Source organism: Anolis sagrei, chromosome 6 (assembly GCF_037176765.1).
Source record: "Anolis sagrei isolate rAnoSag1 chromosome 6, rAnoSag1.mat, whole genome shotgun sequence".
NCBI classification, from domain to species: domain Eukaryota; kingdom Metazoa; phylum Chordata; class Lepidosauria; order Squamata; family Dactyloidae; genus Anolis; species Anolis sagrei.
This window is the reverse complement of record NC_090026.1, coordinates 71495919-71523589: the sequence shown is the minus strand read 5'-3', so window position 1 is coordinate 71523589 and position 27671 is coordinate 71495919. Positions and strand designations below refer to the sequence as shown.

Here is a 27671-nt window from a genome sequence, read left to right as displayed (position 1 = left end):
GAGGTGGCTGCCAAGGTAGCGGAAATGGTCAACATTTTCTAAAGTTACACCATTAAGTTGTATTTCTGGCATTGGAGAGGGATTGGCTGGTGACTACTGGAAGAGCATTTTGGTTTTCTCGATGTTTAATGGCAGGCCGAGCTTCTCGTATGCTTTTTCAAAGGTGTTTAGTGTGGCTTGTAGGTCTTCTTCTGAATGTGCACAGACAACATTGTCATCAGCATACTTGAGTTCTATAACAGATGTTGTTGTAACCTTGGTTTTGGCTTTCAGTTTGCTGAGGTTAAACAGCTTGCCATCTGTCTGATAAAGATTTGCACTCCGGTGGGAAGCTTCCCATCAACAAGATGAAGTATCATAGCGATGAGGATAGAAAATAAGGTTGGGGCAATAACACATCCCTGTTGACACCTGATTCCACCTTAAATGGGTCACTTTGGGGGCCATTGCTGTCCAAGACTGTTGTCGTCATGTCATCATGGAGGAGCTGCAGGATGTCCACAAATTTGTTAGGGCACCTGATTTTTTGGAGGATAGTCCAGAGAGTGCTGCGATTCACAGTATATATCCCATGTAGGTCTCAAAACCAGGACCGGAAAATATGGTGTATTTGTCAAGACATGGCTAGAGCTAAAGCATTATTAAAAACACCAAAACACACCTGGCTGGAAGGTAAACAATTACTCTCCTGAGAGAGAAAACCACGTAATTCCCATGAGAATTTTCACTTTGCAACGCTTTGTTCCCATTTTCTGTGCCCCGCCATGATCCTACACTTCTCCAAAATGGACATGGATGTGCGCATTAGTGTATCTCAGAAAACAGATTAAGAAACAAACACACACACAGTTTTTGGTTTTGATCCACAATCAACTGATACTATGGCCACCTTCTCAGCCTCAATCCAGTTCCTGAGGTGTTTGTGTAGATGCTGTGCAGTGAAACTTATTCATTTTAATCCACTTCCAAACTGGATTACAATGTCTGTGTAGAACCAACCTGACTTGTAGAATCTGGCATTTATCAGAAGGTGGGCCTGGATTTAAGAAAAAATAAGTACCTTTTTATTTAGCACAAAAATAGCTTTTGGAATTCACTGCTCGACATATGATAAGAAAAATGTGCATTTCTTTAAAAAGGACAACTACAAGTAAGATAAGGATATCTATGACTACAAGTTATAATGGCATTTGGCAGCCCAGATTCAGTGGTTTCCATTGTCAGGAGTGCCACAACAGGAGGAGACTGTCTTCATGCCCTGCTTGTGTAGGATCTGTTAGAACAGTTTGAAAACTAGGATGTATCTCAGTTTGGAATGTAGTGAAGCATTGTAATAATAGAAGAGCAAGTTTGTAGGAAAATAAAATAAAATATTAATCGTTATTAAGCTACACTGCATTTACATTGAAAGGGAAGTGTTTAAAACATTTAATTTTAAATTGGTGTTTTTACTCTTGTAGCATTATTAAAAGACAGACCAAAGGAAAGGTGAAAAGTCTCATCTATAATTTAATTTCTCCCTCCATATCCCTGGTTTGAGTTTTGGAGAGAATGAAACACAAATTTTTTTGAAAACCTCTTTTCTCACCCAGCCCACTTAAAAGTATTGTATTTTTTCTCATTCTCCCTCCTTTATAATCTCTTTATCCATGCCCTTTCTTTAGTTTGCTGACTTCTTTATGGGTCCCAACAAATTTACTTCAGAATCCCATTTTCCTGGGGCAGATTAAGAAACTGTATGTGCCGTCTAGTACAGAAAATGAAAGCCATGTCACTCCCTCCTTTGTTACTTGTGACCTAAACCTTGTGGTTTCCCAACCCTGAGAGAGGGAAAAAAGTGAGACACAGTATATCACAACTCTGGAAGACTTAGGTTTAGTTAACTGGATCCTGGTCCTGGATTCTGCCATTTAAAAGGTATGTCATTCTGGAGGACTGAGAACTAAAATCTTTGCTTTGGATTCTGGATGACTGCTGGTTGTAAGCATATCTTTCACTTTGCTGTTCATACATCCATAAATTGCTTTAGAATTCCTTTACTTCCTAAGGTGTGTAACAGGCACTTCAATGTCATTTATAGATCCCTATCTTTGTCTTAGATCATTGTAGTCTACCATAGAGAAAATAACAGTCTATTAAAAAAGAAATTTAAATAGAACAGTGCACCCAACAATTGGTGGCAGATGAGCCCTTTATGACAGTAATCGCAATTATCTTTTTAGCAATGTCACTCCCCTTCAACCACATTCTGTTTCTTTTCCTGTTATTTATATCCAGGACAGAGGAAAGTGTTTGATCTCCCATTTGGAAGCTGTCTCTTTCACAGTGATGTTTATGACAACGGAGCCTCCTTTGCATATGACAATTGTACAAAATGTACATGCAGGGTGAGTCAGTAATAACCCATCTCTTAATTAAGTTATTTTTAGAGTGCAGCAATGACATTTTTATAGTTCAGAGGATAAGATGCTTTCTTCCACTGATTTGCAGTTACACATCTAAAAGTAAGAAACAGGGCTTTATAGAAATGGGAAGATCATGGGCTTTCTTTCTGGACCCCATGGATACGATTTTTTTTTATTTCTTGATTTATTTCCTGTTTTGCTACTGTTTCAGTATCATCCCCACTAAAGTGAATATGCTGTCATAACTCCACCATTTTTAAACATACTGAAAATAGAGAAATACTTTCATAAAAGTATGTATGTCTGTATGTCTCCATGGGCAACAGGTTAGAGACAGAGGTAGAGTTCCTTATTGGTAAAATTGACACATTCAGGTTTGGCTTTACTTTTTCTACTTCTTTATCTTAGTTATGTATCCAGTGGAAGCAGACTTATTTACGTATACTTTGCTTTTTTTACCCTGTGTCTTCACAGGCCAAATAAAATACTCTCACTTTGAAACCAAATAATCCAGATGATGTACAGTCAGTTCTGCAGCAGAAATGTTTCTTCCATCCTTTAATCCAGAGTTTCTAAGATTATGCTCCAGCAGAGGTTTTGGACTTCAGCTCCCACAGTTTCTAACAGCTAGTAAACTGGCTGGGATTTCTGGGAGCTGAAGTCCAAAACATCTGGGGGAGCACAGTTTGGGAAACACTGCTTTAATCCATCACAAGAAGAATTGCAAGTTACTCTGGAGCTTCCAAGAAACTCTGGAGTGATGTACGATGTTTTTGATGGGTGGACAGCTGAATAGGGCTATCCACTTGTCAAAAAGATCCACTGTTGTTTCACCATCCAGAAGCAACTCCCTGTCAGAGTCTTGTTAATGATGTTGCTTCTGATTATCACAAGGAGTGGCATTGCCAGCAAGATTCTGATGGGGATTTTTTTCTGGCTGGCGAAACAGCTGTGTGGTGGTGGTCCTCAGGAGGACAGGATACCTGTGTCAATGTGGTGTTAGGCTAATCAGCCGTCTGGATTGCAAAACAGTTGTTTAGGTGCTTCCATGCTGGTACATGTGGACTCTCTGTGATGTACGCACTGCAGTTTTGGAGCAGACTAGGTGTAAACGCAACTCTAGCATACTGCCCCCCCCCCACCCCCCAAAGATCAGTCTTTGGTTGATTATTCCAAATAGCACCTTCCTTTTTGACTAAAAAGTACTGTAAGAGAAACCGAGAAAGGCTGTTGGTGTGAGTGAAAAAGTTTGCTCTTCTTCCAAGGAAAGATATAGAGTAGACAGTGCAACTCACCATGAATGTATGTCTACCTGAATCTGGTTGCACTCATTTGTACTTCCAAAAGAAGCAAGTTGACTCTGTCAAAAATCTCTTTCAGACACCGTGGCCCCCCAATCTTAAAACAGCAGCTCCCTTATTTCTGTGCCAGGCTCAGAGGAGAAAACAGCAATAATAGAAATAAACTACAGTAGTAGGGGAGGACAGAGTGTCACATTCCCATTCTCCCTTGCATCTTAGTTCAGTCACTTCCTCCACTATGTACAACATGAACTCCTGACATTGGAGGTCTTAAAACCACCAAGACAGAATCAATCACTCAAACATTTGCTTGCCAGATTATTGAAGGCAAACTTGTCCTTTTACTCCAATGGGTAGTCACCCATATTAAGAATGTTATCAAGTCCCTAGTGGCCAACGATATGATTTCATCATGGTTTGATACAGACTGTGCATGGTAAGTTATGGGTACAGTGCACTAAAACTTGTAGGACATATTTTCTACTTCTTTAAGGTTATATAGAAAGCTGTTGAAAGGAGAAACCTTTTAAAATATAATTGAGCAATATTTTTTGTATTTATGCTATCTTGGAACCGTGATGTCGAAGTTGCTAATATTTGCAACTAGGCCTGAGGTTTACCTGGAGAATTCACATATACTTATGGGGTAACATGCTATGGATATGGTTAAGAGTCAAATTACACCAGTTAGTTTTCATAAGAATCCTTCTACACCTTTCAGATGCATTGCAAGAAGCATGATATGATTACCTGAACATTTGCATCACATTCAAAACAAGACATGTGTGTATTTTCTATTTCAAAGGGAAACACCAGAATCAGTTCCAAAAGGTGTCAGACAGGTGGTTACTGGGCTCCACGAGAGGCAAATTACCTACTACCCAGTAGTGCTGCTTTACTCATTTTGTAAGGAGCACTCGCCGAGATCAGAAGCATTATCTTGTGTGCTTCACCAGCTTACAATGTCTTACCTCAAAAACTCAATAATCCTTCAGCCAGTATGAAAAAGCATTGAAACAGTTGAAGGGGCCCAAGCAACCCCAAAGATGAGAATAAAAGATGTGACTTGGTTTCTTTGGTCATCAAAATGTCACTTCAGCAACAGCAGTTCCATATTTTAAAATGTTAAAGGTAATATACTATGTGCAACATAAGGGGAAAATACTCTACATGCTAACATGTATTTTTAGTCTCTAAATACCCAATATATACTGACTAAAGTAGTTGTGACATGAATTGGCTACCACTGGGTGTATCTGATAGTCATTAATTGAGGAGGGAATATCATTCATCTGCAGTCTCTTTTTTCTTCCCTTCCTTGTAGGATTCTACTGTTGTGTGTAAGAAGAAATGCTTACCACCTGGAGATTGCATCAGAACCAATGAACAATGCTGCAAGGAATGCATCTCTTACATGTCTCCTGAAGAAACAAAAGTGTGCAAATTTGGCAACAAGATCTTCCGGGTAAATAGGCATGCAGAGTTCCATTGAGACTAGAATGACTGGGATGTGACACGTTCTAAACTGTGTTTGTAATTTTAGAGTAATCGATGTCATACAAAGTGGCCCTTACAATAAGGCAGAGGCATTCAATGTGGTTTATTTTAGTCAGTCCTACAGCACAGTACACTGGCTCCCTTTTCCCTAGGCAGAGAACGAAGCTGCTGCCTCTTGCCATAAAATGTACAGGATGATATGATTCATTTTCTCCAGCAGATTCCTGATAGACATCAGAAAGGTATTTCTCTGTGGGCTGCAAGACAACAGCCCAGCCAAAAGGGAACCCTCCTCCCACTCCCACCCCTAAGTGAACCAATCAGAGCTTAATTTGCTTCTCTGGATTCAATTCAGTACACTGCTATAAGTACAGACAGTGCTTCATGAATTGGGAAGTTGTGCTGTCATAATCCCCTCCTGCCCTCCTCCCACACAAGGTCATTGGGGATTCCCTCAAAACACTTCCCATATTACTGTGTGCCTGTTTGTTTTTTCAAGTGGTGCAGGGTTTCTCTCCCTCCTACATCTCTGTTGGAAGTGATTTCTGTCACTGCATGCACCATCTGTGTGTTGAGAGATCCTGGGATTACATGAAAAGTTAAATCCCTTATGTGCACAATATTTATCCAGCCAATGCTGCTTTTCATTAATTTGCATTCTCCCATTTGCACAAAGCTGCAATGTTCTGTAGGTCATGAAAATGCTGTTTACTGTATAGTGAAAGGAGCTACTCTTCATTCACTTAACACTCATATAAAGACCAGTAATTATACGTGCAACCAGTTTCCTCCTCCTTAACTTACATTCTTTTTCCGTGCACACTCATAAAAAGAAAGAAGAGAATTGCCTTATTATCATGAGGACAGGATTCCAAAGGGCTACTGTAGGTGCATCCAAGACCTTGACTATCCCACTTTCATAGACCCATGTAATATATGTGAAACACTCCTCTTTTTCAAAACAGGGAACTGGGTTTGGAAGAGTGGAACTCCTGCTAAAGAAAACCTGAAGCTCCCCCATCTAGCTACTGACAGAACAGGTCACACAGACTTTTGGACTCCAGGATATTAATTCACTTAGAACAGTGATTCTCAACCTGGGGTCCCCAGATTTTTTTGCCTTCAACTCCCAGAAATCCTAGCAGCTGGTCAACTGGCTGGGATTTCTGGGAGTTGTAGGCCAAAAACATCTGGGACCCCAGGTTGAGAACCACTGACTTAGAACAACAAATTTTTTTTTTAGTTAGTAGTGTTATATGAGCCTCAATTTTGCCTCATTTATTGCAGTCACTGGTACTAGGAACTGTTATTTGCTGCTTGCGGAGATGATGCCCCTTTGTTGTGTGCCTTCAAGTCATTTCTGAGTTATGGTGACCCTCAGGCAGGCATGGGCAAACTTTGGCCCTCAAGTTGTTTTGAACTTCAACTCCCTCAATTCCTAACTGCTCTAAAATGAACTTATTATGGGACTTTATTGGCAAAATTTGTTCAGAGGAGGTTTGACTTTGTCTTTCTCTGAGGCTGGGAAAATGAGAAAACATGACTTGTCTAAAGTGTTGTCAAACACTTTCATGGCCGGAATCACTGGGTTGCTGTGAGTTTTCCGGGCTGTATGGCCATGTTCCAGAAGTATTCTCTCCTGATGTTTCACCCACATCTATGGCAGGCATCCTCAGAGGTTTAGGGATTTGAAGTTACCCAATTGAATACCATGGTTGAAGAAGTTTACTTCTCAATGCATGGTTAGTTACAGTCCCCACCCTTGATAGATCAATAAACTTTGTATTTTATATAAATATAAATGGGGGAGCGAAGGGGGGGGGGAGGTTGTCAGATTTTTTAACACTCATTTTTGTCTGTTCAGATTTGCCATTAATACATTTTAGTGGTAGCCGAGTCAGAGCCTGTAGTTCCAAAAGGGCAGATGCACCCTTCATTCACTCACCCAGGCAAATGAACTAAGGGTGCGACTATTATGTGGGGAATGGTAAAGGTCCAATTTTCCCACTCCAGAAATAGGGGTGTGACTATTATGCGATGAAATATGGTATAATGCTTTGATGTGTTCCTTTTTTGAAAAATGTATCTTCCTTTTGTACTTTGGAACATCAAGATCTATAAATACTCCCTTTTGATATTATTTGCCTCATCTTTATTTCATTCCAATACATCAAGAGTTTCCATATGCTGTCTATGAAAGGACTTGCGTAACGGCATTGGTCAATAGCTTGGGAATGCTGGTTATAACATGTGGTCTCCAAAGATGTTTGCCATGGTATTATTGGAACAACATTTGGGGTCAGAGAGCCTTGCGAGGGAAAAGAATACATGGATTTAGTCCCATATAACTGTACCTACAAGAATTTAGGATTCATTTGTGCGTGTGCTCTCTGTCTGTTCTAAACATTTTCAGATGTTTAGTAGATCAGATGTCTGCCTTAGCATTGTAAGTAATCCAAATTTGAATTCAGCATTAAGTATATTTCTGGATTAAACCAAAGTAATGCCACATCTGGGAATAAATTTTCTGTGTCCTGACATTTTAATCAAACATTTTCATGTGCAGTAACTTAAACATGCCAATCACAGTGGCCATATTGAGTCAGATTTTTCTAATTATGTCATTCCAAATGAAAAAATCATGATGTTGGACCACTGCAGAAGGAATGTTTTTCAGGACAAAATATAACTAATTAGACTGTCATTAAAAAAAGCTTTAATATGTCTTCATTATGTGTGGAACAATACTTTCCCCATCTTGAAGGACCAGAGGGGAAAACTATCCCAGATGAGTTTCCATTCTTAATCTATCTGGGTGGAGATGGACATTTCATAATTAATCTAGACTAAACAATGACATAACTCCAGTAGGGACAGTGTTTCTTTTTCCTTGTATAAGAAGATGATGCATTACTGGAATAGCTTCCCTCTGCTTCTCCAGCTGATGGCTGTATCATGTTCTCTCTTTTGCAGGATGGAGAGATGTGGTCCTCCGTTAACTGCACCATCTGTGCTTGTGTGAAAGGCAAGACTGAATGTCGCAAGAAGCACTGCATTCCAGTCAGCAGCTGCCCTCATGTGAGTGTAACAACGACTATGTTTTCTACCACCCCTCCATTTTTTTCAGAAGCCCTAGCAGGTTTGATGCATGAAGATTTTGGGAAAAGAAGAACAATAAGGAGATTTCAGGTTTTTCAGTTGACTAGAATAAACAAAGCAATTTAACCCATCTCTATTCTTGTTTCACTTTCCTCTAACCATTTCTCTTCAGTCTATAATCTTTTTCCTTCCTATTTTGGTATCAGTCATTCTTTCTACTATGGTTCATTCCTTCTGTGTTTGATCTCTCTCTTGCCAGTATTAAAGGGCCTTAGGCAGAAGATTTTGAGTATCCTTAAAGAGCAGGAAATGTTGGTTATTCCATTTGATATTATTTGCATTTTAAAGTCAGCGATGGGAGATACGTACTTGTGAGATTCTCTGTTTCATGTGCCAAAATATCTTGGCTGTATTTAGCAACTATGCATACCTTTTTTTTTGGCCTTAGACCTGACCAAATACAGGTCTAATCAGGCCTTATTTCATTCATGAAATGTTATTGTGGTAGTTTTCACATGCCATCTTCCATTTTGAAAACATCTACCCACCGCTTTTTCTGCCTTTTTAATAATTAAAAGTGCTAAGTGGAGAGAGATGGAATATGTGTAAACTTTTTGTTTTGTAATTTTTTCTTTTATTAATTATTTCAAAATTTTAAAATTCTAAAACATTTAAAACATAATACAAACGTCTTATCACCTCATCTGTTTCCAGATCTATATATCCCAACCCTCCCATCACTCACATAACATTATAAAAATACAGCTCTGTCAATTCTATCACTTTTGCTTATTCTAATTTTACCCATTACATAATTATTGTAATATGCTTACTAATTACTCACATTTTAGTTGTTACATCAAGGACTCAAAATTTAATTGCATACAGTACTGATTCCTCCAAAAATGTTTGAAAAATAGGGTGAAGGGGAAAAAAGAGATGGGAAATACAGAATGTAGTCTAGTTTGTTCCTGGAACTGAACTGTATATAATTAGCTCCTAAATTCAAAATGGAAGCCCGTGTCTTCATACTTTCTGGTACACCCGGGTACATTTGGCACTATTCATGACACATTCCACAACAAGTTTATCATTCTCTATCTTATTATTGTGGTCTCTTTGCCATCCCACTGCTGCTTCTGGATCAATACATTGTTATCATCTAATGTGATAAGGGTCTGAATTTTCCAGCCATCTATCATGTCCTCGTCAAACTTCTCCCCTAGTTTGAAGCTGAATTCTGATGTCTTCAAAGTACTTTCTGTTTTCACTATGAATATATTATAATCCTTGCTGATGATAACATCTGGCTTATTACTCAACTACAATCTTTCTTGGATGTTTCATGGTTTAAATTTACCATTACTTTTACACATGAAATTTCCAAGTGCTATCAAATAGATCTTCTTTTAATTCTCCTTTTACTAATCTTAATTTATAGGTTCATTTTTTCGATAAAGTTGTCACCAGTATCTTGTTTAACCAATTCTTTATTGTAAGATTCTCTTACTCTTTCTAGGTCTTCACTAGCACATGCACAACCTTCTTAAGGTCCCCCAAATCTAGGAAAGGACACAGCTGGTGTATCAACCAAAGCTGGTAGTAAGCACTCCTGATGGTCACATCTACCTTGGCTGACATTTGCAGAGACGGATCCAGGAACACTTCTAAACTGCAAAGACAGTCTTTTAGGGGAAATGTAGGAGCTCCTGGTGGTGCAATGGGATAAACCCTTGTGCTGGTATGACTGCTGACCAACAAGTCAGCGATTAGAATCCGGGGAGAGCAGGTTGAGCTCCCTCTATCAGCTCCAGCTCCCCATGCGGAAACACGAGAGATGCCTCCCACAAGGATGGTAAAGCATTAAACATCCAGTTGTCCCCTGGGCAACATCATTTCAGACGGCCAGTTCTCTCACACCAGAAGCAACTTGCAGTAAGTTGCTCCTGACACAAAAAAAGAAAAGAGGAAATGTAACCTCATCCAGTACTGGTTGACACACCTCCATCCCCAGATTAGGACTCTTGATGGAAACCACCTCTGTTTTGTCTGGATCCTGTTTCAATTTGTTTTTCCTCATCCAGGCATTCATTCAGAGAAGACACTTTATCCTTAGCTGTTTTGAAGGCAGCTGATAACATCTTGCTCCATGCCTTTACTTGAAAGTATGTCGAATTGATTTGCATCCAGACATGCTAATGATGGAAGTTTTAAGTTATCTATCTGCTGCTTCTGGTAACATATTATATTAAAGTGCACACAGTCATCAGTTTGTGTCTCATATATCTTATTGTGTCCTTAAGACAGAAGAGTATGGTCTCATAAAAATAATCACACAATCTCTGTTTCATAGTATTTTCAGTGCATATTCTGTAGAGCCATGTTGTCATAATGGATTCATCTGAAATGTCTATATCCAACTTTCCAGGAAAAACACTTCTTAATAATTTTGAGTAAGGTTACATAAAGCAATGGAGGTGAAGTTACAACAGGTTAGATATAGCAAATTATCTTATAATAATATTGCTATATTAATTCTATACTGTCTAATTTTTACGGATTGTATGTGTTTTTATGGTTGGAAACCGGACTGAGTCCCTCTTATGAGGTGAGAAGCTCGGTATATAAAACTTTGAAATAAATAAATAAATAAATAACTAAATAAATAATTTCCCATTAGACAGCATAGAATTAATATAGCAATATTATGTACAAGGTGGGCAGAGAACAGCTCAGCAACGACTGAGTCAGTTTACTGAGCAAGGAATGCTAGTTCTCTCAACAAGCTGGGAACAGAACTGAAAAACTAGAAGGGAAGGAATTGGAATGGAATGTCAATAAACTGTCAAGGAGTGTCATATAGGTATCTATATAAATAAAAATGTAATGTTTGTTTGTGGGATTAACATAACTCAAAAACCACTGGACAATCTCCTGCCAAATTTGGCCACAAGACATTTTCTAATGCAAGGAGTGACCATCACTCAAAGAATTTTGATTTTGTCATGTGGAGGTTGTACTTGCTGGGATTTATAGTTCACCTACAATCAAAGAGCATTCTGAACTCCACCAATGAAGGAATTGAACCAAACATGCCACACGGGACTTCCATGACCAACAGAAAACACTAGAAGGGCTTGGTGGGCATTGACCTTGAGTTTGGGAGTTGTAGTTCATCTACACCCAGAGAGCACTGTGGACTCAAACAGTGATGAATCTGGACCAAACTTGGCATGAATACTCAACATGCTCAAGTGCAAATACTGGTGGAGTTTGAGGAAAACAGACCTTGACATTTGGGGGTTGTAGTTGATGGGATTTATAGTTCACCTATAATCAAAGAGCATTCTGAACCCCACCAACGCGAGAACTGGGCCAAACTTTTCATATGGAAACCCCATGACCAACAAAAAATACTGTGTTTTCTGGTGGTCTTCAGCGATGTATTGTGTGAATACATTTGAAGTTATGAATTTACTGTGAGTTTTATATTTATTCACAGAATGCTGTCCCATGCCTGACACAGACAGAATTACATTTTTATACACATCTGTTATTCTTACAAAGAAAAAAGAAAAGAAAACTGGCTGGTCATATGCCAGTGCCAGATGAACCCCAAAACAACAGCAGCAGCTGCTACTATTGCACAATGGAACACAATAACAACAAAAAGAAGCCTAATTAGCTTTGTCTTTAAAATGTAGGAGAGAGAAAAAGACAGAAAAATATGACCTTTGGATATAAAACTGAAACCCTCATTAAAAATAAGAAGGGAAGGAAAATATTCTGCAGGATTAATAGATTCTCAAAGGTATTCTGCTTATAAATATTCATAGGCAAAAATGGAAATGCATCTTGTAGTCTACTCCTAAGGGAGCCTTCAGTGGTAACAAACGCTAGCACCACATGGTAGTAATAATGGACTTCCTTATTCTGCAAGACAAAAACAGAAACCCATGCCAGCATGGTGGCTCAAGTAACCAGCCTTAGCAGGTTGGCTTGGAGACTCTAATTTTACTTGAATTCCTGCCACTTTCAGCTTAAATGATGGCTGAAGACCTTTTAAGCAAACACAGAGGTAAGACTATCCAGTGCAATTAAGCAGCATTCAGCTGTAGCCTTTCCATCCGTGCTAGTATCGTTTGCCTAATTAAGACCTTTTCCTTGTGGGGGCAAGGGGGTTGTGGGAGGAGATGACTTGTAGGCTTCCCATTTAAAAGATAAATATAAGATATATAAGATAATTATAACAGATTATTATTCTGAAGGGAGCAACAATTGACTTGCCAAAATCTCAGAGCAAAATCCAGGTACATAGGCTGCATGCTTAGGCATCTCATCTCTAGCGAAGTTACAGACTAGTTGCTTGCTAGATATTAGCTTTCTGTCACACACACATACTGGTATATGACCCTTCACTATGGGGACAACATAAGGCCCATTATGAATTGCAGTCCACGCCTTTATTCTTAGAATGGCCTCTTGAGGTAGATCTGGCTGAAGAAATGATCTAAGGTCACTTAGATAAAGCAAAGTAATCCTTGCTTCGTGGTTGCATGGAAATTTGAACGTATGCCTTCTCCAGCCTGTATTATCACTGTATATTTACACCACTGTGATACAACTTCCACTGCCTTGTCCTCATACGACGGAATCCAGGGAGTTGTAATTTAGAGAAGTACATGTTGTATTTGTTGTTGTTGTTGTTTATTCATTCAGTCACTTCCAACTCTTCGTGACCTCATGGACCAGCCCACGACAGAGCTTCCTGTCGGCCATCACCACCTCCAGCTTCTTCAGAGTCAAGCCAGTCACTTCAAGGATGCCATCCATCCATCTTGCCCTTGGTCGGCCCCTCTTCCTTTTTCTTTCCATTTTCCCCAGCATCATACCAAACTACAAATCCATGGGTTCTTTACAATGGATCCAAGGCAGTTAAAATGGTATCCAACTGCCAAGATTGTGCAGTATGGATACACATGAGCCCAGCACTCTAGTTGACTATGAAGCTAGGGCCTAGTGTGATGAAACAGACATTGGCAAAACCGAATCCCAGGACGGAACTACAATGACCCAACAAACTGGTGCTCATCTGGCATGCTTTATACCTGTATCACAACTGAAGAACACAAAACCCAGAGGATTGGAGAGGACTGTAATTGCCATTCTGTGTCTTTCAAGAAATAAGAATGTTATCATTTTCTTGTATCTGACTAGAAAACCATGAGATCTGTTTGATAAGATATTCTACACCATTCACTTAGAAAGGCACTATAGATGATCAGATTACCAAGCATTTTAAGGATGAAGCTTTAGCGACATGAGAACTACCTACCTGCAGGGTCACATCTTTCCTATTCATGTTTTGCAGTTATCTTTTCCTAACCAAATGAAGTATAGGGGATGGCCACATGTGAAAGGGTCTTTCCAGCAGTGGTCCCCAGGGTGTTAAAAATTATCTCCCTAGATATAGTGTCCCTGTTATCTAACCTTATGTCTCTTCAGCCACATTCAAAGACATTTTATTTATCTGTGATGCTAAACAAAGCAAAATTGTCACTGTTGTATATTTTTCTGCAATGTTTTTGATCAATTTGATGCTTATGAATTTTACTCCCTATCTTGAACGTTTACCTCTTTTACATGACTGAGTTTTCTATTTTGTGTTGAATTGTAACTATGATCATTTTAACTGGTTACTGCCCAAAGTTGGCTAGAGAGTGGAAAGAATCCCCTAGCAGATTCTTGAGGGTCGTGAAAAGATAGCAAATAATTCGTCATTTGTTTATTTTTATTGTATTCTTGCTGCCAGGAAATGGGTGAAAGAAATGTGCAGGATTTTCTGCATCAGACGCCAAAACAACTTATCTCGTCCTGGAGCTATGGGCTTTGGGAGGATGGACTACTTACTATTCTATCACGGATAGCAAAATGTCTTGAGCCAACCTCCTTCTGAATGACAGTAGGACTGGTCCTGACTTTTAAGGTGGAATCCAAAGGCAGCATATAACACATAAGACATGTTGATGGGAATTGTGACCTTTTGCTTCTTAGGCTACATGGCAAGTCACACATGAAACTGGAGAATTTTCAGAACTACCTTACGCTGTAACCAAGTTGGAAGTCCCACTTGATATGTCCAGGCTCTTGAGCATACGTAAAGTAATTCTTTCAATCTCGGAATAGGTTAATCCAAATAAAATCAATTAAGTTATTTTTAAAGGACTTAACAGAGTTTTTTTAAAGCACATATACCACATTTCTTACTTTTAGTCACTGCTAGTTCTGCCAGAGTTCATAACAAAGGTTTGGCTTCTTGTAGCATGCTAAATAAAGAACCGAACCTTGTTTTCATTTGAAATGCAAGAGCAATTTACAGATTCAAGTGAGATTAAAATGGCATTTGTCTGTTCACTGAGCCAGAAACACTGGAAAATTTCTTCTGTCCTCAAAACATACACTGAAGCTGCTAGCAATAGAGACCTATTTGCTGTAAGATAATTTCCTGAAGGAACTAGTTTCTTTTCCCTTGTTGGATTAAGGTCTAAAACATCATTTCTAAAAAGTCAGGATAGGCAAATTGGATAGGACTTGGCTCTGGACCATTTGTGCAGCTGCCTCAGACACCTACACATTAAGTAAATGAGCCACTTTGCTGTACTGACAGCTAGTGCAAAGTCTTGAATAGCTCTTTTTGCCCAAACCTCTACAGTTGCATACTTATTCACATAGAAAATTCAGTTATATGTAGCACTTTTTTTTTTAAACAAGTGGATTTATGAACATAGCGTATGAAATCTTAGACCTCTATATGTAAGAAACATATATTCTGCTTTTCCTCTCAAAAAAAGAAGGGATCTTCAAAAGGGCTATAAAAACCATAAAACTATAATTAAAACATATTTACATTAAACTAAATGCAGCAACAAAACCACAAAGAACCAAAAACAGTAGTCAGTAAATAAAATTAAATAAAAATTGTTTGAGTGTTGGTTTGAAAAGAAGATGAAAGGGAAAAATGGGAAATGGAAAGAATTTTTTTAATGGAATGCTGATTATAGGATGAATGACCTAACCATATAAACCTCCAGGTCTATAATTCTTACTCTTTACCATTGGCCACGTTGGCTAAGGCTCCTGGGATCTGAGATCTAAAACATCTAGAGTGCCAAATATTTCTTAACCTGAAAATCATGGTGCAGCCATAATTGAAAAGGCAGTAGCACACACAAGAACACCACAGTAGCTCATCTTAAAGGATGTCAGAAGCAACTATAGAAAACATTAAAACAATGGGTATAGCTTTTTGTGATTTTATTGGCCCAAGAGAGAAGATTTGGCATGATTTGGCATGAATCTTTCTGTTCAAGCCATAGAATCAACTATCTTTTTTCCCACTGAGACAAGATTTACTAGGTGAATTTGAACCACCAGTGTTTTCAGATATTTTATTTATTTACAAAAGGTGTTAATAGTTCAAAAGATTTGCTCATAAACATTATTTATATTTATTTTGTCTAGGGAAAGATCCTTAACCGAAAAGGATGCTGTCCCATTTGCACTGAAAGTGAGTAAGTTCATTCTTCATGTTTTTAAACCGTTTCTCAGAGAAATTATGTGTGAATTGTCTTTTGAGCCTTCCAATTTCATTATGAGTAACAGAAAAAATATTTGTGACAGTGTTGGGATTATTCATCATGCCAAATAGTTTTTTTTCTTTTTAGATAATTTCCCAAACCCTGCAACATACGTTTGTAATAGAAAGATCAATATAATCAGAAATCTCAATCGGCATATTATGTATTTATAGCAAGATGACCAATGGTGCTGTAAAGCTTTAAGTCAAGATATTTATAATTAAGAGGCAAAATTGATTAGGGCATAATATTTGCAGATGACATTGTTCTTGTTTGTTGTTTGCTGGCTCTATTAAACTAACCAAAGTGAGATTGAAAATTCCTGTTGCCACTCCTTTCCCCATCAGTATATATGAGAAAGTCTGGTACATTAAAGTATTTGAAATTAAAGCCAGGCTAACCCAAAGTGAAAGTTGTAAATATTGTCTGTTAAAATGTACTGTCTCTTTAATTTTAGAACAATGAGCAATAAATCAAATTCCATATAATTCAGTGGTTGGTCTGTGTGATATCACTATATTTTCAACCTTAGCCCTCCATCATAATAAGGATATAATATCTCATGGCTGTGTTGTAAAGTCTACTGTAATGATGCACACTTAAGAAAAGTGCAGTATTATTTCTACAGTCACTGCTACAACATATGGTCTTTTTAATTTATTGATTTTTTTTATTAGCTACAAGTATTTTTTATTATTTACCGTCAAAATATTTAATATTTTTCGTAACAGTTGTTTATTTTATTTTAACTGTTGAGGTATATAAAGAAACAGGGGCAATCTACTGAATATACTCATGTATGTCAATGACAGATTTGGGAGTCAAAAATTGGATTTTTCATATGTCCTGTGGATAAGTTGAGGGTCATTCCACAGAGAAGGGAAAACAGCAATCCTTCTCAGGAGGGCAGCGTTCCCTTGCCATCACCACCATTTCCCAGCAGGTTTTCAAAAAAGCCAGAAGTGGTGCCATGGCAGAGAGACTAGAGATGCGCAGTGCTTTCTTAGGTTCTCTTTGGATGGACTTAGGGAGATTTTACGTGAGTTTGATACAGCATCTTTGATGTTAGATAGAGTATCCTTGATGGAATTTTCCCCCAGCAATTAGAATCCATTGTTCTGTGTCCTCATCTCCAAAGCATGACAGAACAAGCTTGCTCCCTCCTTTCAGATATTTCAAATATTTAAACATGGCTATCATCCTCCCTCTTAGCCTTCTTTTCTCCAAGCTAAACATACCACCTCCTTCAGGCATTCCTCATAGGGCTTGATCTCCAAACCTTTGATCATTTTGGTCACTCTTTTCTGGACGCATCCTAGGTTGTCAGTATTCTAGGTAAGGTATGATCAAAGCAGAATAGAATGGGACTATGACTTTCCTCAATATACCTGAGAAAATGAAAGCTAAGCTTCTAAGGAGTTTTTTTTTAAGTCAAGAGATCTTAATGATAGTCAAAATTCCTCTTTAAAGAGTGACTTCATACAAGTGTATGCAACATTCAGTTTCACTTTATGGTTATTTGCAGAAAATATGAAGTGACACTATAATCTTGTCTGTACTATATGATCTTTGATGTCCCATTCAAATATGTAGATAGCCCACAAATAATGTGATGAAGGTGCATATCTGGGTTTTCTCTCATACAACTACTTTCCCTCATGTAGATGTTTTTGGCACAGTACCTTGGATCTTGCCAGAGATTCATGGCTAACTTACAAAGTCAGCAGTTGACACCAATCCCTCAATTGCATAGCCACCATCGACAGATGGTTAGCAAGCAGTCTTCTTTCTCACAAAAGGCAGCTTTTGAGAAGTCAGGCACAGAAAAAGTAGTCTGGAATTAGGAGCCAGTAACTCTTGTCTTGGATAAGGGTTTGAAATTTCAAAATACAGTATTCTTGGAGAAATGAGTGAGACTCAAGTTCATTTGCAAAGGTGTGAGTGTATATTATTGGAAAGGGCAATCACCTACTTTCTCCAAAGAAAGCAAGCCCTAAATTTCTCCACCACTGATTTATAATGCAGTCTGGAAGTACAATTTAAAACCTGGTAAAAACGAAATATGGTAGATGAGACGTCTGCGGGTATGCGCAGAGAAAGTTAGAAATGAACAGCCCATAAACATTCAAATAGGAAGCATTCTGGGACATTGCCCTGGAAATAGGTTATGATTGACAATGGTTTAAGTTGCAACAGATGATTTTTTTTTTGAAAAAAATATCATTCTGACTACCCTTTCCATCACAGCTAATCCATTAAATAGCCTTAGATTAAAGTGTAATTAAAAGTTGCAAAATACTAGATTTGCAAAGAGAGAAACTTCCCTGGATGATTGTGCACATAATGTATCACAATATGTAGCTTTCCTAAGCCACAGTGAAAATATTTATAACTATGAAGTCATTGGGATTAAACTAGGAGAGCCGTGTATTTCAGAAATAAAGTCTTTTAACTCAGTTACAAAATACTGTTTCAAATTTGGTAGTGTGATTTTGGTTAAATTAAAATCAAGTAAGTCCAAATGTTACACAATGATACATTGTGTCTTTTATTAAAATAGCTCTTAGTAATAAGTGGGAAACTAGTGGAAATATGCCTTTGTCACCAAGTGGGTACAGCATTGCAAAATAAGAAGTGGTACACTGGCTTCAGCAGGAACACATTGTACAGTTGAAAATTATTCAACAGAGACAAAGAGACATAAAATTGTCCATCTTGCATGTTTGTATTGATACCCACTGAAATCAATATGAGTTTTTCTGATTACAACAGAAGCACTAAAAAAAAAAAACGAGCAGGATTTCCCACTGCGTTCATTTATAAGAGAATGGTTGTGTATCACACTTCATCAAGTTGCAAAATTGTTGGAAGAGACAATATGACTCAATGATATTGCATTTCCAAGTGGCACTGTTTTCCTAATGTTTTACCCTTTGGCTGAATTGTAACATTTCTAAAATATTTGGGAGATGAGAAAGAGACATGTAACAAGATAGGAAAGAGTTGTGTGGTACGAAGATTATGTCTTCAGCTATGTTCACGTACTATGAGAGTAGATCCTAAGCAAAACATCCAGGCCCACAAATCAAAATTAAATTATAATTGGAAGATTCAGCCTAGTTCAGATGGTGATTGTTTACGATTCATTTCTATTTTCCTAGTTTTCAGGTGCTCATGTCAGAAAATCAAAGCACATTTATTTCTCTGGCAACTGATAACTTTAATCTCAGGCATGTGTTTCTTTCCTGAGAATGTCCAGTAGTAGACATAAGCCAATCAAAATTAATTTCTATTAGTTAAAATTCTTCTGGTTTTAATAAGTAAAGTGAGATGTAATGGTCAAATAACAACTAAGGAGGAAGATCTGAGGGAAATAACGGCAAACTGTTATGAAATTTTTTTGTACAAATAAAGAAATTGGAAGATTAGAGGGAATCAGTACAAGAAAATTAGACCCACACACACAAGCAGGACTGAACAAAATTATCACCAGTAAGGAAATTGAAGGTGTTATTAATAATCTCAAACCAAATTCTTCCCCTGGTCCTAACAGCTTTACCTCTATTTTTAATAAAATTTTCCAATCTGAAATCATCCCTAATCTAGAAATTTTATTTAATGAGATATTAAAGAACAGAACCACCTCTGAAACATGGAAAAGGTCAGAAATAATTACAATTTTATAACACAATAAAAAAGAGAACAATCCCAACTTTTATAGGCTAATTACACTGTGCAATGCAGATTATAAATTTTTTACAAAAATGCTTGCTAATAGATTGATAGACATAATCCCAAAGTTAATAGGAGAGGACCAATATGGGTTTATTAAAATAGAAGATTAGCAGATCAAATCAGAAATATACTTTATGCAATTAACCAAGCCACAAGAGAAAAAGAGAAAATCTATATGCCCCTTACACTGACGTCTAATAAAATCAATACAGGGTATTTTATTGATTTGCTATACCAGCATGTACATGCTAAGCATGTTACGGTCATCCGGAGAGGCCCTGCTCGTGATCCCACCCACGTCGCAAGCGCGCTTGGTGGGGACGCGTGACAGGGCCTTCTCCGTGGCGGCCCCCAGACTTTGGAACGCCCTCCCAAAAGATCTCAGACAGGCCCCCACTCTAGCCGTTTTCAAAAGGAATTTAAAAACTTGGCTGTTCCGTTGTGCCTTCCCAAACTAGGAATCCCCATCCCAAGTCCTGGAAGCACTTTAGTACAACAAATGTTGCCGCACATCACACTTTAATCCTACGTTCCTCCTGCCATATCAGCACTTTTAACCCTGTACCCCTTTGCGCCGGCCGAACCAGTTTTTAATAGTGTCTTGATGTATGTCATTTGCTGTTTATTTTGCTTAATTGTTTTGATTTGCTTGTTTACTGCTGTGATATGTTTTCTTTGTATTGTGTTTGTGGCTTCGGCCTGTGTGAGCCGCATCGAGTCCTTCGGGAGATGCTAGCGGGGTACAAATAAAGTTAATAATAATAATAATAATAATAATAAGCACATCCCCTCATTTAGCACAATTATAACCTCAGCACTGTATTGCACGCAGTTAGAGGCTTTTCACATATATTATATCTGGTACATTTACCTGGAGTATGTTTAATGTTTTGCATAGACATCATTTAAATTTACAGTTGTCAGATAGGATTTCTGTGGTTCCTTATTAGGAAAATACTTGCGTGGCTTCACAATAACATAGAACACAAAGGGGGAAGCTTATGTTTTTGTCTGCTTTCATAACCAAGCAATATTATTGATAGTTATAGTCTAATATAATGATGGGAATGCAATTTTACTGTCACTTCTACTTTTAAAAAAGACCTTTTTAAAAATTATATAAGCAAAATATATGAATTTTGTTTGGTTTCAACATGACAAAAGAGCTTATATCTCATTTTACATATTTTTTAAAAAATAAATAGATTTTATTGTTAACACAGGTAGAATAAAATCAATTTCAGCAACCTTTTCATTGTACAAACAGCATATCATTCACTCATTTTTTCAACATTGCCAACTCTGTGTTTATCTTCCACAAGTGTCTAACAATATTACCCCCTTCCCTCCCCCCACCTGGGAACAGTACTTTCTTTCATTCAAATATTATTTCAATTGATCAATCATTGAGAGTGTATTGTTCAGTTCTTTGTATTTTCCTTTTATCTTTTACTCTATCAATCATCTCAATTTCAGTCCCATGGATGAGTAATTGCGCCTGGTTATCTTGATAAAGTTCCTTAATTACTTCACAAAATTCTCTCCCCAAATTTTTGGGAGGAGAATTGTGGTTTACAATGTCAAACACTTTGTAAACATCCAATTTTAGTAGCAGAAGTTTCCCCTTCTTTACAAAATGGTAAATGTAATCTGTTTCTTTTCCACATCTGCTATAGGTGTCTTTCTAATTGATGTTTGCTTCTGTTTGATTTAAGGGTCAGCTGCTTTGTTTTTGTGCTGAATCTGAATGTTCATTTTGGCTAAGTGTGCTCTCTGTTTCATTTTTTGACTTTTAAAGCCAAAGCCTGTTAAGTTATGTATATGAGAACAATTTTTTCTCTTTTCAATTTTTAATGTCTTCTTTTTTTTCTTATAAAACATCCAAAGTCTTCTTAGTTATGGTTTATATAATATTTTTCTTGGCTGATGTAAATTAACTGCAAGCTCCTTCTCAAGAATATGTTACATCTGGATGCTTTGGAATTAGCTTGACTGATCGGGTGTTCTGGTCCTTCTTTCCCCTGATGCCTTTTGTACAGGGTTTGCATGCTTTATATTACAGCACTTTTAATTTGCAAAATGGTCATCTTCCCAGCATGGGTTATTAGACACAATGAAAATAGTCCAGAAATCCTTCGAAAATCCTTACAATGGTATAGTAATTTATAGTAGCAGTTCGCCATGCGATGGCTCTTAAACTTAGGATGCTAAGTCCTGGGACAACAAATCTGTATGATTCATTTATATTATTGACTCAGGAAAATGGGTGTTCAGCATGTGGAATTACACTTTACAAATGAAAAATGAAAAGGAAGCAGCTTTCAGGTATTCAAGTATGTATGTCTGCATGCATGTGCAGCTTTCCAATGTGCTTGAGTGAGTATCATCTTTAATGCTTGAAAGAGATGTCTCATCTAGTGAGGTAATTGAAATAAATGGAAAAGAGAATGGCTGAACAGCAAAAAATAAAAATAAGCATTTCAAAGTTCCATTCATATCAGTGGAAGAGATTTCAGCCTGAGTTGAATACATTTAATTTGATTTGAAATGGTCTTATGACCATAACATGTGTATGACGACAATTTCAACAGAAAGGAGGAAACCATGAAAATGAACAAAATCTGGCTACCAGTATTAAAAAACTCTAAAATTGCAACAGCACAACAACAGAGAGGAAACAAACAAGGACATCTAATTACTTCTCAACAAAAGTTTGCCCCAGGCAAAGTCAGGCCATTGTATGGTAATCAAGGTGGTCAGTTGAAACATTCACACCTAGCTCTAGCAGAGAAGAGTCCTTTGTCTCACCCTGGTCATGCCACAGATATATAAATCCTTTTGCCTAGTCCCAACAGACTTCACTACCTCTGAGGATGCTTGCCAAAGTGCAGGCGAAACGTCAGGAGAGAATGCCTCTAGACCATGGCCATACATCCCAAAAAAACCTACAACAACCCAGGTAAACCTTTACGTGCCTGCACAGTTGCACCCCCAAAGTGTAGTTGTGGAAGGGAGAGGCAGATGAGTTCTCCCACTTACCAACATCTCCCTTCTGAGCTATCTATACCTCAGAACAGAGAGGCACTCGAGCAGGTGAATTTGTCTATCCCTTCCAAGTTACAAAGTCACTGTAGCTTGGAGAGGAGAAGCAGGCAGGTGGGCGAGTTCACCTGTCCAACCAACCCTTGCCTAAGACAATCCTCTATAGCTCATGGAGAGGCAATCAGGCTGATGAACTTGCCTGCTCACCTGCCTCTCACCTCCACAGCTATGAGGCTTGTCTCAACTGGCAGCTGAGGCAGGCCACGGAGCTCCAAGAAGATAGGTATGTGAGTGAGTGAAGCCTCACCTGCTCATGTGCCTGCCTCCTTCACATAATCGTCACACCCATGAACTAAGGGTGTGGCTATTATGCAAGGAATCCTAAAAAACAAAAACCAGGACTATTATGTGATGAAATATTCTATACTCATGTATAAGTTGAAACTCTTTTGACAATATGTTAGCCCACATGGGACCAATGCTGGGATAGGGACAGTGCAAAGGCAGTGAAGAGGCAGGCAAGGGAAGGTTCTTCATTTTTCAAACTGAGAAAAAAATGTAACCATCTCTTTTGTTATCTTTTTTTTCCAGCCAGAGCATGGGAGTAATTTTAGGTGATTGAGGTAGAGTGGAGCTTTGGCTTAAGCTTCTCTCCAGACACACTGGTGGCCATTTTAATAGGGGTTGAAATAGTTCAGCCTTATTAAAAAGAATTCAGCTGAAATATTTTAATAGTTCAGCTGAAATCTGTTTTGCAGAAACATTTGGAAATACTGCATAGAACGCTGTGGAGCCATTGTAGTGAAGATGGAGAAATGCAGTAAAGTAGAGTGAACCTGGAATATAATTATTTGTATTTAACTTTCCATGTTGTTTTTCATTACTCATTACATGTACCAACAGCATACATTTTTATTACACATTCAAGGCAAATCCCCATTTATAAGAGGCAATTATTTTTCTTCTACTGCCTGTGGGCAAATTCCTGACCTAAATAGTCCAGAATGGATCAGTTTTTGAATAAAATAAAGCCAAAAGCATTGAAATGTTTTGGGCACACTTTAGAACAGAGACACTTCAAATATTATGCTTAAAAAAACTCATTTAATGTAGAAATAACCTGGAACAAAATGAAATTATCCAGAACTCCATCTTCTATGTATGCCTGGCTTACTGCATTTACTAGTTCCTCTGTATTAATGGTGGTTGTGCAACAAATAACAAAAAATAATTAGGAGCTATTTTTACCCATCCTGTATTCAAGAAAATGGCCTGAAAACCAAATAGTTATGCCCATCAAATTAAGTGGTTGAACAAATGTAGGTGTGAGTAACAGCAGAGGTTTCTAAATAATCCACACGAACCAATTTCTTCTAGCTTTTCCAGGTATAATATCTATTTTTGGGAAAGTAGCCAAGAATACAAACTTTCCAGATGTCAATTTTCACCAAATTTTCCAGTTGCAAGAACACTAGGTGGGAGTGATACAACAAGGGAGAAAAAAAACTGTTCCTGCTGCAGTTCTTCCTGTTGCAGTAGAATTGTTGCTACTGTTTTTATCTGCCTCCTTTCCTGCTCACTGTTTAAAGAAGCACTAGCAATTTTGTGCAGCCTCTGGTTGTATAGATTGTAGGCAGGCATCCCTGTAAAGTAAAACAAGAAGAGAGTGTTGTGGCTGGAGCTGCAGCTGCAACGGAGGAGGAATGCATGCAGAGCCAAGAGTAAGAGTGTGAGGATGGAAGGTGTAGCTGTCAAGTGCAAGGTGCAAAACAGGAGTGGTGTGGCATCATGAGTTAAGATGGAATGAAAGGAGGGGAAAAGGTGAGACATACAAATGATGGAACACAGGAAACAAGAGGAGGTGAGTTGAACAAGGGAGGGAAACTGAAAGAAGAGAAAGTGAGAAATGCATTGGGAGGGTCCAGGAAGCAAGAGAGGAGGGAAAAAAGGAAAAGGAGAAATGGTGTTCCAAGGTGAGACGATGATGATGATGTTGATGATTATTTTAACAACAATCAATGTATTACCCACCTCTCCTTGCAGCTCAAAGCAGGGTAAAACATGGTTAAAATAGAGAGATAAAACACAACACCATTGATATGTTGTTGTTCATTCGTTCAGTCGCTTCCGACTCTTCGTGACCTCATGGGCCATCCCACGCTAGAGCGTCCTGTTGGCTGTCATCTCCCCCAACTCCTTCAGAGTCAAGCCAGTCACTTCAAGGAAACTATCCATCCATCTTGTCTTTGGTTGGCCCCTCTTCCCTTTTCCTTCCATTTTCCCCAGCATAATTGTCTTCTCTAATCTTTCCTTTCTTCTCATGATGTGGCCAAAGTACTTCATCTTTGCCTCTACTATCTTTCCCTCCAATGAGCAGTTGGGCTTTATTTCCTGAAGTATGGACTGGTTGGATCTTCTCGTGGTCCAAAGCACTCTCAGAACTTTCCTCCAACACCACAGTTCAAAAGCATCTAGCTTTCTTCGCTCAGCCTTCCCTATGGTCCAGCTCTCACATCCGTAGGTGACTATGGGGAATACCATTGCTTTTACTATGCAAATCTTTGTTGCCAGTGTCATGTCTCTACTCTTCACTATTTTATCGAGATTGGTCATTGCTCTCCTCCGAAGAAATAAACGTCTCCTGATTTCCTGGCTGCAGTCTCCATCTGCAGTAATCTTTGCACCTAGAATTACAAAGTCTGTCACTGCCTCCACGTTTTCTCCCTCTATTTGCCAGTTATCAATCAATCCGGTTGCCGGAATCTTGGGGTTTTTTTATGTTTAGGTGCAGCCCAGCTTTTGCACTTTCTTCTTTCACCTTGATTAGAAGGCTCCTCAGCTCCTCCTCACTTTTAGCCATAAAAAATGTATCATCTGCATATCTCAGGTTGTTAATGTTTCTTCCAGCAATTTTATACAAAATACAGCATTGATATACATATCACAAAATACACACAGGTAAAATGCAGGTTAAAATTAACAAGTTAAAATTGATTGGGTAGGCCTTCGAGAAGTAAAAGGTCATCAGTTGTGTCTTAAATTCTGACAGCCAATCTAGCTGTCAAATCACAGGTCATTCCAGTCTGGGGGAAGCTGATGAAAAGGGTGGAAGAAAAGGTAGGTAATGCAAAGGCTGGAGTACACAAAACAAGGGAGTGGAACATAGTGAAAATGGAAGACAGGCTTCCTGTGATACTTTCATAGATTTGTTTTATTACGATTTATAAGAAAACCAATGGCAAAAATATTATAGTATTGTGATGAAATTGACCAAAAGTTTGGGAAAAGCTCCCTCAATAAGGTGGATAAACTGGCTGCATGCATAGTATTGCAATTTTCCCACCAGTTCTTTGATAGCGACCACATCTGCAAGTCTGCAATGCAATCCAGTCCTCCACATGTTTGCTGTGGGTTTTACAATCAAGATAACCTGAAAGCAGTGACAGTACTTTAACAATAATGGTGGAATACTGTTATCTTCTTCAGAGTTTCAAAAGCAGTTTATAATGCAGTGTGAGGAGTTTCAGTTATAAGATGGACAGGCTGAATGGGTGAAAAGGAGATAAAGGTCTCTCAAGATATAATTTAAGCCTCCATAAAATCGGTCTGATCCTTGAGCCTTTGAAATAAATAAAGTGGGAATTACTCCTGATAGTATGTATCTGGATTGCATAATAAAGCTGTAATGTGCAACATATGGATTTTATGACTAATCACAGTTTACATAGTCTGCAGATGTTGAGTAGTTGTAATCTACAGGACCGGTCCAGAATTTCAGTGTTTTGTAGTAAGTACAATTTATTAATTTCATAGCAGTAAATCCAGGTTTCCTTTTGAGTGTACTCTTGAATGGGGATTGGAACTCAACCTATCTTTCTGAGTTTACCTATATAGTTCTTTCATTTTCAAATGTATATAAAACTTGTAATATAGAAGTTGGCCCTGAATGTGAATGCTTTTTATTCCTAGAATTCCTAACTTTCCAAACATTAACATGGATCTTGATGACACTTTTGTTTCTCACTTACCTGCAGAGCCTGGTGTTTGCACTGTATTTGGAGACCCCCACTACAACACTTTTGATGGACGGACATTTAACTTTCAGGGAACATGTCAATATGTTTTGACAAAAGACTGCTCCTCCTCTACCTCACCCTTTCAGGTGCTGGTGAAAAACGATGCTCGAAGGACTCGCTCTTTTTCTTGGACAAAATCTGTAGACCTTGTGCTGGGCAGCAGCACCATCAGTCTTCATCAGCACCTAACTGTCAAGTGGAATGGGACACGGATATCTCTGCCATATGAAACAGTACATTTTCACATCGACTTGGAAGGCTATTTGTTGAAAGTGACAACAAAAGCAGGTGGGCCTATTCTGAGCGTTCTACTTCCCCTCCTGAGTCCACGCTCACATTTAATTATTCTGATATTTATTTATTTAATTGATCTGATATTTGTTCATTTTAATTTTTATCACTACCTTTCAACTATTTGATATAAACCAAAGCACATAACAACTTTAAAAGAAAATATAATGTATCTTCTAAGGGACCAGAGTGCTGTCAGAAAATGGAATTGGTTGAAAAGTGGAATCCAGATTATTTTCGTTTGCAGAGCCATTGGCTGCTGAAAGAAGTAAATAATATACAACATTACTTTTGAATGCATGATAAATCTAAAAGGTCTTCAGAAGCTGTCTTTTTTAAGAGTAAAAAAGCAGGATATTATAATAACAATAACAACAACAATAAAGTGATTCAAGGAGGGGCTCACTCTTTTCTCAAACAAGCCTTGGGATTGTACACGTGCTTGCAAGCAGGCCCAATCAAGCCTCATAGGCAAGACGACCTAATTAATGAGTGGATCCTTTGTCAAATTAATGGACCTTATCTGTGATTTGCAAACATTGAAAATACTTATTTATTTATTTATTTATTTACAGTATTTATATTCTG

At 38.1% G+C, this 27671-nt stretch overlaps 1 protein-coding gene across 1 annotated transcript in view; it reads left to right on the top strand.

Annotated features, from left to right (window-relative positions):
* The window catches only part of BMPER (BMP binding endothelial regulator), a 207029-nt gene that overhangs the window by 97248 nt on the left and 82110 nt on the right, over positions 1-27671 (top strand). Inside the window, exons 8-12 of the mRNA XM_060781627.2 lie at positions 2278-2387; positions 5031-5171; positions 8177-8281; positions 15824-15869; positions 26751-27080. Coding sequence (XP_060637610.2) covers positions 2278-2387; positions 5031-5171; positions 8177-8281; positions 15824-15869; positions 26751-27080 — 732 coding nt within the window. The remainder of the gene's footprint in view (positions 1-2277; positions 2388-5030; positions 5172-8176; positions 8282-15823; positions 15870-26750; positions 27081-27671) is intronic.